Source organism: Pelecanus crispus, chromosome 1 (assembly GCF_030463565.1).
Source record: "Pelecanus crispus isolate bPelCri1 chromosome 1, bPelCri1.pri, whole genome shotgun sequence".
Lineage (NCBI taxonomy): Eukaryota > Metazoa > Chordata > Aves > Pelecaniformes > Pelecanidae > Pelecanus > Pelecanus crispus.
In genome coordinates, this window is record NC_134643.1 from 78104652 (window position 1) to 78124033 (window position 19382).

The 19382-nt window shown below is 44.2% G+C and overlaps 1 protein-coding gene across 3 annotated transcripts in view; it reads left to right on the forward strand.

Moving 5' to 3' along the window:
* The first annotated feature begins 7907 nt into the window (after nt 1-7907).
* PPFIBP1 (PPFIB scaffold protein 1) overlaps nt 7908-19382 on the forward strand; it is a 52344-nt gene continuing 40869 nt past the window's right edge. For all 3 annotated transcript variants that reach the window (XM_075705677.1, XM_075705684.1, XM_075705690.1), the window contains exons 1-2: nt 7908-7971; nt 10004-10209. In XM_075705677.1, coding sequence (XP_075561792.1) covers nt 7908-7971; nt 10004-10209 — 270 coding nt within the window. The remainder of the gene's footprint in view (nt 7972-10003; nt 10210-19382) is intronic.

The window sequence follows — 19382 nt, forward strand, 5'->3', positions numbered from 1 at the left end:
TACCTAGATCTGATATTCCAAGAATCTCCAAGGTAGAAGGTCCATTTTTAATAGCGATTAAGGTCACATGCTGCCTAAAGCATGTTGTCTTGATGTAGATTCTCTCAGATTCCCAAGTGTACTACCTAAACATAGCTGTTGGCAAAGCTCCAGCATGAGCTATTGGCAAATGGCTTTAATTTAGGAGAAAAGAAAATGCAGAAGTCCACATGTTTTTGAGGTGAGCGAGACAAAGCCAGAGTTAAAATTGGCCTACAATGTCTTTTTTTTTTTTTTCTCCCCCCCACCCCCCACCCCCCCCCCTCCCCCCCTGCTATTTTTTTTCTCTTTAAAATTCAGTCCCATCCTATTACATGATGGAGGACTTTTGGGCTTTTTCATCATGTTGAATTTCACCCTGCTTAATTTTTAAATTGCTGAGAGAGATGGCAAATCATGCTGTATCAGGGGATTGTTGGTGTATCAGCAGTGCAGTGGCTGTACTGCCAACCACAGGTTCTCAGATAATCATGAGTCTTTAAAAAACTGAAGTATCCTCATATACAAGGCATATACTTCAGATATCACACTCTTCTTTTACATATTCCTCCTGGAAAAATAAATCTTAAGGTAACAAAATCAGAGGCAGACAGAAGGGTAAGGATGTAATGCTGGGACTTTATATGAAAATTTTCACCATGTAACAATTGATGCTGCAAAATTACAAAGTATTGGGTTTTCTATTGTTCTTTACAGGTAGTTGGTAGTTAAACATATGAAAATAGTGTTCAAACTAAATATATTTTATTTACTTTCTGGGCTTTTGATGGTAGGTGCCCTCTACTCTTGCTTTGTGTAGTGGTGACGCTGAAACTGTGGATCAGGAAACTCCTAGACCTGAAGGTACAAAATCCAGAGTCGAACCCTTTCAAGTTTGGAAGTTTGTGAATTTGGTCTTTGGATCCAGCCCATTAGGAGAAAGTGGCATGAGCTATGAAATTGGATCTAAACATGAGTCTGTGCTTGGGATTTGGTGGTTCTTAAGATATTTTGAGGAACTGCCTTTTGGACTCATAACCAACAGTGCCTCTTTTGTTTTGTAGCCTGTGTGGCCACAGCGTGTCAATAACATGTTGCTGGGGAATGTGAGGCATTTCCTTGCTTGCATTAGAGTGAGGAATGAATATCTCAGTTGTTTTTCTAATCAGTGGACCCAAGCAGAACAAGTAAGAAAATAACATACTGATTTCTCAGACTGTGTTAAGGTGAGTAGTTGAAGGCATGAACAGCCTAAAGTGAGGTGTATCTGTGGGCTTTTTTTGCAAGCCTCCATTTGACCTTGGATTGCTTGTGAGTAAAGAGTGAAAGTGAGCCTGAAGAGTGTTTGCAGACAGATATTTGCATTACACGGCTGCTTTGCAGGTAAGGTACTGGTGCTCTGGCTTCCTCCCTGGCATCCAGCGATCACAGAGCTCACTTGTGCATCACAAAACAACCTAACGTGTCACCTGCTATGTTTTTTAAATTCCTTTCAATTACAACAACCAAAAAAGAGCTGCTGGAGAATAGGGTAGCAGAGATAAGCAACCAGAATGATTTCAATACTGCAGACCAAAATAAATGGTTTGTTTTGTAATTGGATGTGAATCTAAGCCATAAATGTTGATTCAGAGACTTTAGGTGTTTATATAAGCTTTTTGCTGTGTATGCCTCTCTGTCAAAGTGTCTGAAGGGTGCTTATCCTGTCGAGGCTTAGCTTTTGCATCACGACTAACGTGTTTAACAGATTTTAAGGCAAAGTGTAGAACGCGACTATGCTAGTTGGTAATAGAAATTGTTGTGCAGTTTGAGGTAAGTTTTTCCCAGGTATAAACAATTGGAAGGACTTTTGTGCTTTATGCTCTTAAAATACTTTTAAGTCTTTTCTATGGCTTTATATCTTTTATCTCAAGACATTGCTTACGTGCTGTGGGATAGGCTTTCAGCCTCAGTGTGCTTCCATTCATTTTTATTAGTTAAAGGAAATAAATAATGTTTGTTGTATGATAAAGAAATAATGAAATTCAGGGAACAAAGAAAGGCTCCAGAGTTAGGGAACAAAGGGACATTTGTTGCTTCTTTTTTTTTTATTAGTCCTGCATATTAAGAGAACAGTATTGCTTTGATGTCATTGACTGGAGTTCAGCAAATTCAAGAAGAAATTTAGTTTTATATATATAAGAATAAACAGACATTATCAGTTTAAGTAAGCCTTTGCCAACATTTGGGTTGTTTTTTAGTCACAATAATGTTTATCCTTTTTGCACAGTTGAGTGTTGGGCTCTTGGAGGGTGCTGAGCCTGCAGGCTGGTGGGGCCCTGAGCCTGGCCCCACTGAGCTCCCACTTCAGGGACGGGGCTCCTCGTAGCTGTCCTCCTGAAATGGAGGACTTGGACCAGCCAGAGGACATGCCTCGTCTCACCAGGCTTCCTTGCTTCGGCCTGTGTGTAATGCCTCTTCAGCCATTGCAGGGAAGAGAGCACAGGTGCCTGCCGGGAGGAGCTGCCAGGGAGGTGTCCCCGTGCCTGGGAGGGAACTGAGCAGAGGTACCTGACTCCATGCAGCGGCCAGGGCCTCTCCTCGGGAAGGGGGGCAATGTCTGAATTACGCAGCTCAAGGCATGTTTGGGACCTCACTAATTTCCTGTCCCTGCTGCATGCTAAGTTATTTCTCCACGTTATTCCCGTTAAGATATTTCCAGCATTTCCTAATTTTACTTTTTAAATTTCATTTGTTCTTCTCTTGCAAAACACCAGAGCAATATATTCAACAAGGATCCATTTTCTTTTTTAGTTTCTTCTTTCAGGTCTGGAAGGTATGAAATGGAGTCTTTTTTACGTTAAAAGAAATGTTAATGACTCCTAGTGTAAATTAGCTGAATATATTCATTATTAAGTGTTAAAATGCTACTGCCTGGTGGCCCTATAGTTGAACATCTTCAAAACATCCCATGAGAAACTGTGCCAGAGATTTAGACTAAATTAATTTGAAGCCCATTTTATTTGTGATTGAAATGTATTTTGCAAATAAGTCTCTGTGTGTTCGTGTTTCTTTTCTGGCCAGCCAGAAAAAACACAAATAGATGTGATAATGTGTCTGAAATGGCATTCATCTTCATGAAATAAAGCTTTACCTTGTAAAAATGAATTGCTAAGGATGTGTTGTTTCAGTGCTGTGAGGTGAGAGAGACGAATCCAGAAGTTGCTTCAGACTCCTCGTAGTCACCTCATACATGTAGGACCAAGAATGCAGGAACATTAATTTTGACAGCAACGTGAAATTTGGGGTCTTACTTTTGCTGTGGAACAGGTTGTCTCCCTTCACCTTCGCCGTAAAAGATGTCTGCAGTTTGTTAGCTTTCTCGTATTTTTGTGGTAGACTGCTCTGGGGTAGCAGCCTGCTCTTAGGGGTCCTTTTTTTATTCTCTACAGCTCTCAGGAGCAAGCCCTAATCAAGATTTTTCATTCCTCTGTATCAAAATTTCCTGATTTAAGGAGTGTTACATAGGAATGGGAGAGCTGGGAAACTCAAATCATCCATCTTACTGCATTGTATCATAAAAATAATCTGTAGCTGATGCTTTCTTTCCAAATGCTGAGTGTTTGCAGAGCATATGCACAAAGAGGAAGGCGAGTGGGATGAAAAGGCCAGCTCCTTCCCTTCCCCAGAGAGGTTGCACACAGGGCACGGCATGTCCTTTTGGCCTTCGGACCTGCTAGCAGGCAGCTGATTCTCCTCAGCTCTGCCAACCTCTGGGTTTTAAAGCGTGATGTGGTTTTTTTTGCGGGTGGATGTCCAGAATGAGACCACCTCAAAATAAACAAAAAATAGGCTTGAAGATGGTGCCCCTACATGCCTGTCTGTGTGTTGTTTGATCTAGGAAAGAGAGCCTCTGGGTGGGGAAACTGTAATTTCCTACATATGTAAAATGTTTAAACACTTTTTTTTTTTTTTAAAGTCTGCCATCTTAATTAAATATCTGATTTTGAAATCCATATTCAGGCAGCTTTCCTGATTGCATCCAGCAGACTGCAGTTCCCATTCACAAAGCCCCTTGTTTTTTTCTAGCTTTCCTTGGATTTATTTGCAGGACAGTGTTTTGTTTTCTCTGTAAGCCATTTGGAATACATCTTCACAAGCACTGTACCCGGAGGGTTTGTATGTCATTCAAAAATAAAAATAAAAAATCTCCACCTACTGAAAAGTGAACAGCATAGCCCTAGCAACCGGCTGGTGTGTTCAAACCAGAGGAAGGGACATTAAACAAGTAAGACCAAATGATGTCTTCTCTGTAACGGCCAGGGTTGCAGTAGAAATGCCAGCTAGTGATAAGATTAATTGTAACTGATAGTGGATATAGCTGCCTTTGTATTTTCTTTTTATTTTTTTAATGGTGGATTGTAAATACAGCCTTGATGAAGCGATGCTTGTTCTTGTCGGCATAAGCAAGGTTTTCAGCTGGAAGCTCTAAAAGGGGGATCTGCCTCTGTAAAAACACCCCCCCTCGCCCCATCTTGCACTGATTGTGCACACAGGAAGGTAAGTGTCGTCGTTTTCTTGGAAAGCAAGAGAAAACTTATTTTAAATGGTCCATCAGACAGGGCACTGTCAGCACTTTCCTCCCAGGTGTGTTCTCGATGGCATTATGCCACGGCTGGATTTTGTGTGTCTGCCTCTCTGTCTCCTGTGTGCATCTTGGTTTCTCATTCATCTGCTGTGTCGTAGATCCATCTGTGTTAAAATGATGATTTTTCCTTCCCCCCCCCCTCCCCTTTCCGCTTTTGTGGATGAAAGGAATTTAAACTGCTTGACATCATCTGAAATATTAGCTATTCCTTATTTTCCTAAGGAGCTCCATTGCGCTTCTCCAAGATGGATTTTTGTTTGTGTTATTTGACTGCATGGTTTTCCTTAGCCACTGCCAATAAAAAATGCAAAGCCTTGAGTTTTCTCTTACGTTTTACTTCTATTAGACCAAAGCCATAAAAAGCAAAGGGTAAAGAAAGGAACGTAGATATTGGGAAAGCTCTGCTGTGTTAGTGGTCAGCTGAGGCTCCTCTCGAAGTTTGTGAAGTCAGAGGCAGTTTTGGTGCCCTTCAGTAGGCACAGGGATTAATCTGCTGGTGTTTCAGTATTGTCCTCTTTCCTATAATCCACAAAGGGCTGCTGATTTATGACTTCTGTCTAATAATTGCATTTCTTTGACTCCCTCTGCACCTCCCCTTTCCACCCTCTTCCTCCTGCAGTTTGTTGTCTTTTCTTGTTTCATGCAGTTTAGTTCTTTGGTCTGCTGGTGTATGAGGTCTTTGATTTCCCCCCTGCCCATCCGTTCCCCATGTGCCAGTGGTAGTGTGCAAAGAATAAAAGCGATTCTATGCCCTTACCAGAGAAGGATGCCTCCAACATTATTTTTCTATTGCAGTGGTTTTACTTCCTGACTGCTAGATGTGCTGCACTATGCTGGGAAGGTGGCCAGAGCAGGATGTGCCGTTCCAGGCTAGTTTTCAATGACTGCTTTTAGGACCAAATAACCAGGGAAATGGGATTTTGTTGCGTCATCTCCAGCTGTTCGGCTTGGGAGCTTTTTGTTCTTTTTCATTTCACCTCTTCAAGTTTCTCAGCTGTAGGCTTGGTCAGGATGCTAACAGATGCTCCATGGGTGGTGGAAGGGTTGTCGGAGATCGGTGTGTTTGCGTGATCTTGCTTCACTAAATTTTGTCTTAAAATTTCTTACTGCTGCTTTCAGCAGCACGGCTCCTTTTGCAGTAGCAGTGGAGGAGGCACTGTGCAGACTGGCATGTCTCTTTCCTTGGAGGTAGGACGAGGTAACAGTGGGGTAGATGCTGGAGGTCTCTTGGATGCTGTTTGGTACCACCCATCTGCCACTGCAGCTCTCATCAGTAGAGCTGTCTTAGGGATTTTTTACAACCATGGACAAAAACCTTGTTTAGGAAAAGCAAGGAGGGCTTTATTTGGAAACATGAGGGGTGGTTGTGCCTGGATGAAGCACAAGAATGGTGATTTTTCTGTGCCTATGAGCCACGGCTTTATTATGCAAGTGTGACTTAGCAGTTCCTTGCCCCCAGTTAATGTCTTTCCTAGACAGAAGGTGAGAAACAAGGGGTGCACCATGAACAAACGTGATTCGGGAGCGCTCTGTTCCTTAGCTCATTTTTAGCCTGCAGTAGGCTTTTCCTAGGCAGCCTCCTCAGTACTGTATTTAATGCTTGATTGTGAGGTGCACTGAGCTTACTGATGGCTGAGGTGGGAAGGCACCACTGGAGATCTTCAGCCCACCCTCTGCCCCAAGCAGGGATGCCCAGGGCAGGCTGTGCTACGCAGGGTCCAGTTGGGCTGCGAGTAGCTCCAAGGTCTTCAGTTACGATGCTACTGCCTTTTTTTAAGATTTGCAACACCTTAACTTGCAGGTATTTTCACTTTTTTAAAGTTCTCTTGGCTTTTCTGACTTTGGCAACTAAATAATAAAGCAAGGCATTTGCCAAAAGCACAGTAGTCTTTGTGTTGTGCTTCAGAAGTTACCTTAGGATTTGGGCCTACTTCATGTAATAAAAGTTTTGGTATGGAAGACGGAATGTTTGTTGGCATTTTAAGGATAGCATTTCAGCAAAGCTAGCTGGCAGCTAGAGCTGCCAATAAGAGCTACTTCCCAGATGGGTCAAACCAATAAGGTGACTCGTAGGAGGGAAAATTCAGTTTATAACATCAATTTTTGGTTTGGTTTTTAGGAGACTCTTTTCCAGGACTTATGCCAGAGATACTGTGAACAACCTTCTTAATTGCTTATGTTGGGGCAAATGTCAGCAGCACTGTGGCCTAATACAAAAACCAAATGGCAGGGTATGCAAAAGGTTAAAGCGAGTTTTCCTTCCTGGTGTTTGTTTAGCTTTGTTCCCTAACTGTATTTATAGCAGAAGTAGTCTCACGTGTCCTAGATTAAAGCCACGGCAGTCTGGGCTATTTCGGTGGCTTGTGTGTCCCTTGTGCTGGGGTCGAGGGATTTGGGTACGCCTCTGACTTCTGCAGCTCCACTTCAGCAAAGTACCTAAGTACGTGCTTAACTTGTAGCCCATCGGGATTTTAGGCCTACTAGCTCATCTGCCCAGGCAGCACGTCGGGCAGGTTCACTTTTCCAGACTCTGCTGGAAATAATCCTCTGGGGACTTCTGCCTTTCAGAAGTTTGAGGGTAAGATCAGATTGCATTGTGACAGCATGAATCTCCACTAAGATGAGAGCAACGTCTTCGGGAGGGGTAGTCTGTGCGTGCACACTATGTCCAGTGAGTCATGGGCATTTGAGATATCCTGCCTGTAGGCAAATAGTTGCATGCCCAGGACTTGTGGATTGTCAGACATGCAGAAATCTTGGGCAAATGGTCAGACTCCTCTTTTTTTATACCAGCAATTTCTTCGGGAGAAAAAATACAGCTGATAGACAATGTGGTTTATTGCTGAGCTGCAGCTTCCTTTTAGCGATAGAAGGCCTGTGTCTTCGGTGCAAACTTCCCTGAAGTGCAATGTGGGATTTCTGAGGTGCTGTATGGGGTGCCCCTTCAGTGGCCTGGACCTGCAGGCAGAACCTTGCAGGCTGACCAACAGTAGGAACTGGATCATCAAGTTGGTGCTTTGATTCTTTGATGCCATTTCATGCCTGGTGATGAACACCTCCAAGTCTTGTTGTGGTCAGCAAATGGCCCCAGTCTTCCTGCTGGTCTGGCAATGGTGGTGTCTGAATTCAGAAAACATGCAGTGAAATGAAATTCTCTTTTGCAGATTGAATTGCAGACTTGAGGCTCTGGATCCAACTCACACTGTCGGTGTTTTATTGTTTCTTATAGTGTAGCTGGTGATTGTCCCTGAGAAGAGAGAAGATGATGAGTGATGCAAGTGACATGCTTGCTGCGGCTCTGGAGCAGATGGATGGCATTATAGCAGGTAAATGCTTGGGGCAGTTTGTTTGGTTAGCTGTTTTGGTCCTCCTTTTTCATACCTGGAGGGCAGAGTTTCAGGCTTAGAAGGGAATGTGCTGGTAATTTTGTTTGGTGTCTTCCATCATAGCTTAGTGATTACAAATAAATGGAGTGGAGGGATTGCACAAGCTCTCACACACAAACACAGCTAAACAGATTGTAGTTTTTCTCTTACCCTCTGTCAAAGTGCTGCTCAAAGTGGCTGAGTGATGCAGTTCAGCTGGTGCACACAGCACCATGAAAGCCAAGGACAAGGCACATTTCAAACGAAGATGAGTGTGTTTAAAGAGCTGCTGCAAGGCAGGAAGAGTAAGTTTGCCTAATACTGGCTTCCCTGAAGAGTTAAAACATGAATTGAATTTTCCTTTTTTCAAAATTGGAATGTTTTGGGTCCAAGCATTTGGCTTGGACCTGCCTTTAACATTTAAGTTTTTATAAGTACCTGTAAATTGTAAGTGGACTAAGGAGAGGCATCACAAAGTATACAACCTCTGCTTTTAAATTGAGTCTAGTAAGTTAGAAAGTAATATAAGTGCATAACACAGAGGAGCAAAGCAGCAAGAAATTAATAGTTTAATCCTATTCTAGCAGAGCTATGCAAACAGCTACCCAAACTGAAAAAAAATTCTGCAAGGATAGCAACACAGTTATAAAGTCTTTAATAGTTTGACTTAAAGTAATTTCCCTTAGGGAAAAAAATAACCATACAGTGCGTGCTTTGTTTGGACAATGACTTTTCTCTGCAGTTTTCATAAAGATATTAAGGACACATAGCAGGAACACATGTAAAGTGGATTTAGTTGGATCATAATGATCTCTAAAAATATATATAAGCTGTGACTTTAGTAATTTCCTTAAGTAGATACTGGTATTTGGATCCAACCATGTATCTGTGTTTCCAAAAGCCTAAGTTGGTTATGGCAGGATGAGGTTTAATATAAAAATAAAATATGATGTTGGGATGTTTAAGTCACCACAGACTTAATTTACCCACGTGTCTGAACAGACTTATAAAGTAATATAACAAAGAGATATCAACTCCTGTGCTGTTGTGGAGATTTTTTTCTCTTCATTTTTTTCAAAGGGAATTAGCAGAATACTTGCATTTTTGTGGCTTACCAGATGAGGTGAATGAAAGTTCGTAGAAGTGCATGTATGGCATATCACTGTTGTTTCCAAAAGTTGACAGTACCAAAGCTGATGCTCTGTCATGAACATGTCTCATTGTGCCGAGGCATTACTGTATTAAGATCACAAATCAGTGTGCTGAAATTATAGTTGGAATTAGCTGGGTTGACTTAAATTAATCTTAATCTTGAATTCGTAGTTTCCTTCCTTCCTGATATATAGCAACTTTTAATGTAGGTCAAATATATGTACTGTGAGTTTATGCAAATAAGAGATTTTTCTCTTTATTAGCATGCAAATGTCAGTGCTACCATGTCAAACTGTTGGGTTTAAAATTTATTCTCATGTAGAAGTGATTCACTCTTATTTATCTTCATATTTTTCTTTATTCTTCTAAAAAAGTTTCCAGTGCCTTGGAGCAGTGTAACATATTTCTGCATGAAAAAAACCATGCAGAGCACAGTTTCCTCTGGAAACCATCAGTGTCTGACTTGGGTCATGCAATCCCTACAGGGTGACTCAAAGCATTAGCAGAGCCTGTTCCCCCTGCAGTACTTTCCGCCTCTGATACATCCCAGGGAGCAGGAGCCCAGCCCATGCCTTGAACCTGTGGGCACGGTGGTGGCGTATATGTCCTCTGTTGGATCAGCCAACCTCCTTCCTGCTGGAGCTTCCATCCGTATAGCACACCAGCAAGGGCTTGCTCTTCTCCGAATTGCTACGTGACGTGGGCAGAATCCGGCACCAGCGCTGAGTTTGTGTCGGATAAGTGCCCACCAGGAGCAAACGTCGCCTAGCATTTCTCAGCCTTGCTGTGGGTCTGACCTGCTTGCCTTGTGCTTGACCCCGTGTGATTTTGCTCCCTCCAGGTTCGAAGGCGCTGGAGTACTCCAACGGCATCTTTGACTGCCAGTCCCCCACCTCTCCCTTCATGGGGGGCCTGCGGGCTCTGCACCTGGTGGAAGACTTGCGGGGCTTGCTGGAGATGATGGAAGCGGATGAGAGGGAGGGGCTGCGCTGCCAGGTCCCAGACTCGACAGCAGAGGCTCTGATTGAATGGCTCCAAAGTCAAATGGTACAGTCTTGCCTTGTTTCACTCGTAACGCGCTCGTTTTGTCTGTTAGCTAGACCAGCTCAAGCAGTGGGGCTGTGTTTTATGCAGGGCATTGGCATTTAAAAGTTTTAGAGTAGGTTTCAAAGAACCAAAGGGAAGAGATTTTGGTTTGGAGATGATGCCGTGGGGCCTTGGAAAAGCTGTAGCACAAATACCTTGTGCAGTCGGTTGGCCTGTGCTTTTTTTGATGTACCACCATGCCTCATTCTGAGGAACAAAAAATTTTCAGTAATTGGAGTTTCATCTCAGAGGTTTGGGGAAAGACATTTTTATAGGAATCATACACTTAAATGGGGGTTGAAAAGACCTGTTTTCAATATGCACTTTTCACTAAAAAGCATTTTTGGCAGCATATTTTCTACAGGGACCAGTGTTGTTACTGAGCTTCCTTACCTGTTTTATAACAGAAGTGAGTAGTATAAGCTCAGCATCCCTTTAATGTGGAAACCAAACCAAATTTTTATTTTCTGTGTTGGTGACAATCTACCCTTTTTTGTCACCCTTGCTTTAAAAATACGCCAGAATATACCTGACAAGGCTGTTCTTTCCCCAAGACTTGATTTTCCCAAAAAATCAAATATTATTCGAGTGGAGGCTACCTGAAGACTATGCTGGGAACTAAAATGTTGTGCTTATCAGAAGGTGAGTTACATGGCATCATTTTCAAAGGACCCACTGTTTTTACCTCCAGGTGCCCTGTGAGTGGTGACTTCCTAGCAGGGTCAAATAGGAGTCTGTGTGCTCATGGTCTGCGGCAGGGTTTGCGTCGTGGTGGTGTGGGTGTGCACAGGTTTCGGGGAAGCTCCAGCAGTGGAAGTCAAGACTTATTTCCAGAGGGTTTAAGTCGGCCTGTAGCTGTAATAATGACAGAATGACAGCAGCAGTGGGTGTGCACTTCGACAGCAGTGTCGGGGTCCTCCGGTCTGACACACTTGCACTGGCCAAGGTAATGCTGTACTGTTGAAATGGGGATGCCAGATCTGGTGAAGGCTGGGTGCGATGCAGGACAGGCCACCGTGGTGGCTCTGCGTTGCACCCTATGCATTGCTGCTTCTGGGACAGGCAGCCACCGTCGCCTGGTCCCTTCCCAGGACGGGCATCACACCCACTCAGGAGGAGTTCGGTCACCCTGGAGCCACGGCTGATCATGTGTAAAATGTTTTTATCTTGATACACGGGTTTATTTCAGTGCTCAGTTGCAGCCCAGAGTGGTGGGTGCGGGACTGTGCTTGGCCTGTGCTCCCCAGCCGCAGTTTCGGCAGGCGTGGGGCTGCGGCTGGTGCTGGGTGACCTGACGTGCCATCTAGCGGCACACGGGCTGTGCGCAGCGCTGTGGGAAGAGGCGAGGACCTGGGCTAGCGTGGCTGGGCTCACTTGCCTAGCTGTTGCGGAAACGTTTGACGGGAGAGCTTTTTTGGGTTTTTTTTCTCCTTTGCTTTGAACTGTGCATTTGAAAATGCCTGAAACTTAATGAAGCACGTGGGAGCTTTCCCACTGCCTTCAGTGGGATTTGGATCTCGCCCCCGCTGTCAAAGCATGGCAGGCAACGCTGAGATCAGGAGGAGGAGACAGGAGTGACATTCAAGTCAGATCTTTAAAACATGCAGAGTTCCTGCTAACATCAGCATTTCCTTCCTGTGTAATGTACAGCAGTGGACATCGCTCTAACTAGTCTGCTCTGTGCGGAGCAGAAATCAAGGGATGTAACAGGTTTCATGCAATATGGACTTCATAAATAAAAAAAATGTTTATATGCCAAATAAACAGCCTTGGAAAATTAACTTGTCCCCATGGTGTGCATAGACATCAGTAGTCCACGCTTAGCAATGCTGATCCACCATGTTATTCTAGAGTAAAGGGATCCAGCAGCATGGCTGGAGGCTGTAGTGTCTGTTGAGATTAATGAGGTGAAGGCCAGTCATTGCCCCTTGTGGCAGCAAATGTGTGACTTAGGGATGCCTGGCTGTTAGGATCTGCAGCAGGGTCCTTCAGACCTGTGTGATGTGGATCACCACATGGCAATGAGACAGTAATAGTTTTCATTGTGGCCGTGGGCTGAATCTGGGAGAGGAAGGGCTCTGTTGTGCCATTCAGCTTGGTGCCTCCTAAGCACTGGAAAAAATACACAGTGGGTTGTTTGTAGAAAAGGTTGCGGAAAACAGCCATTCCACCTATGCTTCTCCTCGGTCTGCCTCAAATTTTTTCCCTGTACACTCTGGCATCCTTAAAGCCCCTAGTAGGAAGGACTGAACATTACACTTTGTACTGTGCTACAAGCATGGCATTTGCAGGTGTCACCAGTCCCTGTCTGAGCAGGAAGGTGTTAGGTGAAGTGCCCGGCTGATTTACAGGAAGGCTTTCTGCACCTATGCCCATCCTTACTGAGGAAGGGAAGATACCTCCTTGGTTTGAAATAGGTTTAATCCTCCGTGCATGAAGAAGTTGCATCCACCGGCCTATTCCAAGCTGCTGGAACTGGTGCGTGACATCCCATCCGAAGCTGTAAGCAAGTCTCTCATGTCTCAGAGGAAAACAAAAATAGTGTTCACTGCTGCCAAACAGCGTGTCACAAGAGAAAAATCCTCTCCTGGCCCCTGCAGGGAAACCGCTGATGCCCTAGTTGGGAAAAGGGTCTGACAATGGTCTCCCAAAGTTGCTCGCTTCTGTAAAACGGGGCAGGGCAATCAATTTTGCCATGCCAGAATTGGCTGCCCCATGTCCCTGTACCACTTCTTAGTGACCACTTCCTTTCTGCTTGTTGTGGTTTAACCCAGCAGGCAGCTAACCACCACACAGCCGTTCACTCGCTCCCCCTGCTCCCCAGTGGGATGAGGGAGAGAATTGGGGGAAAAAAAAAAGTAAAATTTGTGGGTTGAGATAAAGGCAGTTTAATAGGACAGAAAAGGAAGGGAAAATAATAATAATACACAAAGCAAGTGATGCACAATGCAATTGCTCACCACCTGCTGACCGACACCCAGCCAGTTCCCAAGCAGCGATTGCTGCTCCCCAGCCAACCCCCCCCCCCCCCCCCCCCCCCCCCCAGTTTATATACTGAGCGTGACATCATATGGTATGGAATAGCCCTTTGGTCAGTTTGGCTCAGCTGTCCTGGCTGTGCCTCCTCCCAGTTTCTTGTGCACCTGGCAGAGCATGGGAAGCTGAAAAGTCCTTGACTAGTGTGAGCAGTACTTAGCAACAACTAAAATATCAGTGCGTTATCAGCATTATTCTCATACTAAACCCAAAACACAGCACTGTGTCAGCTACTAAGAAGAGAATTAACTCTGTCCCAGCCAAAACCAGAACACTGCTCCTCTCGGTGTCCAAGTCTGTGCAAGCACTCAGAAAGGGCCAAAGAGTTAAAACAACTCATGCTGATTTTGTTTTTAACTGGTAGATGCCAGATGGCCATGTGTGACACCAGAGCACATGTACAGTGCCCAGACATCTGACAGAGCTCTTCCAAGAGAATCCATTGGATGGTCCCCACAAGGAGTTTGGAGAAGTTGAAAATGCAGATATGTCTGCCGCACAATAATAAGCCAGTTTAACTATAACATGTCATTTCTAGCTGTTGATCTGCAGCTCAAACCTGATCTCTTGTTTTGCTGAAACCATGCTCACGTCTCCATGTGCAAATGGTCGGCAGGTGAACATTGGTTAAAATTACAAATGAGGACATTTGTTCAAAGTCTGGAAAGGGACTGAGGCCTTTTCTAAGCTCAGACATGTTGGGACTGTGTGCTTTCACTGGGAACCAGACCTGAAATCCATAGCCAGATCATAACTATTCCAAAGTTTTGCAGTTTTTTCAGATTTCTCCTGATCAACAGAAATGCTTAACATATTGTGATATGTGCTTTAATAAAACATGTGCTGTACTCCGTGAAAATGGAGCTTCTGACTTGGATATAGACAGCATGCAAGTAATCTGTAACATCATCACCAGACACAAGACCATTTTAAATGAAACTCTGCCTTTTGCAAGACCAAGGCATTGTGTCCAGCTGGAAGTTGATAGATCCATCTCTTGAAGAATAATTCTCAGAAAACTTGCTCCCAGTCATGAATGTTGCTCCAATTTTTCTTCAGTTGAAACAAACAAGAGACAGTCTTCTTTCTGGTTATTATTTTTCTTGACAGTGTTTTTTGGTGGTTTTTTTTTTTTTTTAAATATGTCTTATGCAACAGTCTTCTCAGAAAGAAGAACCAACTGTGGCTTGTTAAAAAGGAGGGTGAAGGGTAGAAGTGGGTGGACAGTCGCTTCCCACACCTCAGAGCCAGCTTCCCCAAGCTCCTGATCTGAACTTGTGTATGTGGGTCCTGTTGCGTGTCGTCTTCTCTTTAAAGGACGTGCTCCTGGAACAAAAGAGCCAGGATAATATTTTTCTTTAAAATCCACAGCAAGTGCAACTGTGGTTTTAGCTTCGGAAGTGACTTTCTGAATTTGAATATATATATTATAATTTTTTTTTTTTCCACTCCAGAAGTGAATTTCTGGAGTTGACTATAAGATCATTAAAGAAAAACAAGCTTTATGGCCTCAAAGGTTTGTTGAAGAACATTTTCAACTCATCTGAAGATGATAGTTAATTTGAGCTGTGGTACCCATAGTGGCTTGTGCAACCCAGAGTGTTGCTGCTGTGAATAGCAGATCTGCTGTCATCTCACAGACAGCCTCAGATTTTAACACTTCTTCAACAAGTTGGTTCTCCCAGAATGTGGCTGGGACTAATGAGAGTTAATATGAGGGGATATTAGATTTCAGAGAGAAGTCTTCCTCGCTGGATGAACATAGTTGTAATCTTACAGAGATATATTGGCTTATTTGGGTGACAGGGTGGTTCCCAAGTCGGGGAAGCGGTTTGGTTAGCCAGGAAGCATCTCATATTTCTTATTCATGGAAAAATCTTGTCTTCAAACCAAAGTTTGTTGTTTGATTGTCTTAGTGTGGGCGTACAGTGCATTCATTTGGCTCCGCTTGTGCTTATGTTGAGCTTAGCTATCGAAAGGTCCTATGGTAATGTGTGGCACATAGGCGTTTACCACCAAACACCGGTTTGAGATTCCTTCTCAAGTTGCAATATGAAAGGAGCCTTGTGATACCATTTCAGTCTGTCATCATAAACTGCCTCCTGGCAATACTTTTTGTCTGTGAGAGATCTGCCTCTCAAAGTTCTTGAAACACAGGACCCTGCTTCTTGCTAAAGGTGATCATCCAGACTGGTGTGTTTTTAACACTGAAGATAATACGGGCTCATTTATAGCATGTCTTGGTGTGGCATCTTCATGCATCATGGATATGAGTTCATTGGCCGTAAGAACAACCTGTGCGGTCCTGCGCTGGAGCCCTGATGGCAGAGCCATCAAAAAATCACCATTCCCAATCAAAAACGCATCAGTCTGGCTTAAAACACACAGCTTCTGCTCCTCTTCTGCTCTGCTCTTTAATTCTGGGTTATTCAGTATTCATATTTTTCAGGTTTTTATCTATCAGTAGTAGTTGTAAACATTTTAATAATAAAAGCTGTGTTTTTTCAGATAATCACAGGACTCCCAGAGCTAGGCTCTGTGGTCACAAATACCAAGGATTTGTTATGCTGCTGCTGTTACCGGGTAAATTGAAACTTAAATGTGAGGACAGAGCTTGATTGTTATTGTTGCATTTTACGTGATTCTTAAATATGACATAAACTTGGGACAAGCCACTTGTGAGACCTGGGACAGTTGAGTCAGCTTTTTCCTTCCTCTTTTTCTTGGCACCTACAAGTGAATTACATGTGTTCTTCCAGCTTTTGCAATTAATAGGCCATCAAGAAAAGAAAATTCCCTCCTGTCTACCTTGTAGCCAGGTAAAGGGATTGGAATTGCTCTTTTCTTGGGTGTTTTTGGGTTGGATGATTTCCGCAGTGCTGGCAGGGTGCAGAGGAGGGGGTTGCTCTCGCAGGGGGCTGTTCAGCAGGGAGCGAGGGTCGAGATGGCCAGCTGCCACCTGCGTGGGGCTGACCTTGCTCCCGGTCAGGTTTACACAGCTCTACATCCCCCTGCCTGCATCCTCCTCCGCCTCCCTGCCTGGCCTTTGCGTGTTGGGATCCCAGTGGCAGGCTCAGTTTGGAAGAAGGGTTGATCTTCCCGGGCTTTGATGTGTTAATTCCCCAGAGGAGCTGCTTGCTCCGCCTGAGGAGCGCTGCTGCTTCGGAGGCTCCGCTTCCCACATCTCCCACTCCGCTGCCACATTCGCCTCCGTCCTTGGTTAGACGAGGAAACCTGCCGTCACTTAACCTCTCCGTCTCGGTTCAGAGGAGCCCTGACGGCGCCGCTCAGCACGGCGGGCGCCTGTGGTGCTGGGGCTGCAGCTCTCAGCCTCGGCTGCCTGCCACAGTCACTCGTGTCCTTGAATGCATGAAGATAGTCATGACCAGCATGGAGTATAGCTGGGACATTCACGGACACTGCGTCTGGCTAAATAAGGTAAGGCTATCTGTGTTTGTTCTGGCTCTTGCATTTCTCCGAGTGACAAGCCATAGCTGGGCAATGCTGTTAGGAAATAAGCATTTCATCTTTCTCTTGTATCAGATACCAGCTGAGCTGCTGTTGAAGAAACTGAGTATTTTGAAATGGTTGCATCTTCCCTATTCATCAGCCGTGTTATTTATATTTAGAAAATGTTTCAGGTAAATTCATCAGAGTGAAGGTCTGTCTTAAGCTGGTTTTCTTTCAGGATTCACTTTTACTGTAGTGAAGCTGTTAAAACATAATGCGGGGGGTTTGAGTGGGTTGGTGTTTTTTTTTTTTTCCTCCTGCTCATTCTCTAGGGAGGAACTAATCTGTAAACTTTAGGAAAAGCTTAGCAGTGGGTCTGCCTGCCTGCTGCCAGAGCATGTGGAGCAGGCTGCAGATATTCAGAGCGATGAGCAGGGAGGTGTGAAATGCAGGAGATGCCAGTTTGGGAGGGCAGCGGTGGGCTCCCATGCAAACTGGTGAAGCACAGGTACAGATTGTGTTCAGACAGATTTGACCAGTATGACTTTGGGATGGAATCAATACTTAAGGGAGGGTAAAGCTGTCACGGCTCTGTATGACAGGGAAAACAGTAGCAAACACTTTGCTTGGAAAACCTGGAGGGTCTGCCTGTGGCACACCAAATGATGTTGAGGTAGCTGAGGCTGGAGGACCCCCCCTGTAAAGGACTCCCTAAAACTGAGTGAACAGACAGAACAGCAGTAGCCATGCTTAGCTAAGCATAGGTAATGTGTATGATAATGATCTGAACAATGTAAGCATGCTGATGAGCTCTAATTTAACTCCAGATGGTCAGGAAAGAGATGTCAGGGACAGCTCGCTTGCCCAACTGTTGACTGGGCTGTGGTGGTCAAAACAGTCAGTGCAATCTGCTGTACGAGAAAATAATGCCGTAGAGTGGCAGCTCCTTCTATACAAATCAAATCGCAACTTCAGCAAGAACAGTGTGATTTGTTCTGCTTATTTTGTCTCAAAAGCAGAAGAGAAAAATGAGAGTATTGGCTGCAGTACGCTAAAAACGAGTTTTAGTTCTGAAAGGACAATTCAGCAATTGAGAGGAAACTGTTTTTTTGTTTCTTTTTGGGTTCTTTTTTTTTTTTTAATATTATGAGACTTAAAACAGCAGCTATTAGAAACTTTCCTGTGGTTTGGAATGCTAACTCACTTCCAGGGAAGATGGATTAAAGACTGAGGGCCAGCAAGCTGTGAAAGTTTGGTGATGCATCTAGTTATTACAGGAATAATTCCCTCCAGAGCAGTGTGGATTTTTACACTTACGTGACTGCAGACAAAGCTTACACACGTGTTTGTTTAACAGATTAGCCACAGACTGATCTTGCAGAGTTTTTAAGTGCACTGGGTCTGATCTTATAAGGCATTTTAAGTAAATGCTTAACCTCAAACTTCTGCAAAGCCTCAGTGGCATCGTGACAACTGTTCTTTTGTTTTTAGGATTAAGATCAATATTGGTAAATCTGCATTCTCTTCCTATACAGTGTTTTGCAGTTAATCCCTAAATTGAAAACACATGCTAAGTCTAACCACTTAATTGAACATAGATTTTAAATTGCTGATGAAGAGGAGCCGTCTTTGGAAAATGGCAAAGCTTGTCTTACACAGCGAGTAAACTATGTTAATCCTGTATTGACTTCAATGATACAAATTTGATCCAAAGCTACCAAGTGCCCCAAATACTCCTGCAGTTGTTGTTGAATCAAATATTTACCTTTTTCTTTTTTGGTTAAAATAGAGCCATTGCTCTGCAGAGTGAGTGGTTGTTGGGCTCAGTCCCAGGGGAGGCTGCAGGTCCCCAGGTGGAGAGAAACTTCTCCTGAAGAACACACCGAGTGTTACTCATCCAGGTTTTGCACACACCGGGTCTCCCGGCATCTTTCAGACCTCCCTGCAGCCTGTTGATCCCCATGGGGGCTCTCTCCACCCCATCTCCTGATGCACTGCTTTCCCATATCCACTGTTTGGGCATCTTCCCTCTCCATTTCTCTTCAGTCTTGCCCACTGCTGTCGTTATCCTGTTCTTCTTTTCATGTGTTTCATCTCCTCTTGTCTTTCTTCATCTCTCTGGGAAGAAAATCATGCCAGGTATCAACTTTTTACCTTTGAAGACAGCGCAGAGGAGAGACATGGGAAGGCATCATGTGGCCGTTGCCTGTGGGTCCCTGATCTCCGCACCACCATAGGAGGTGCTGGGGCTGCTGCTCTGAAATAGCTGCTGTGACCTCTCTCTGTCGTCCGTTCTCCAACTCTCATCTTTTTCCCCACTGTAGCCAAAGTCGGTGACTCTCTTGCCTTTTCATACCTAAAATGAAGAGTTAGTCCCAGGTATTACGCAGAAGTTAACAACATTTCAGGCAAAAACCAAACTGCTGTTGAGTTGTGCACAAAGATTTCTGGTTTTGGTGTACCACAGGAGGTCGGTTTTTATGCAGATTTTAGAAAATATTTCTGGCGACTGCTACCAAAGACATCTTTGTATTTGGTTTTGTGGGAGAACAACCTTTACTCCAATCCTGTTTGGGGTTCCCATCACCTCCTCCCTCTTTCCCATAGCAATGGCAGCTGCGGCCTGAACACTCACTCTCTAGATGCTC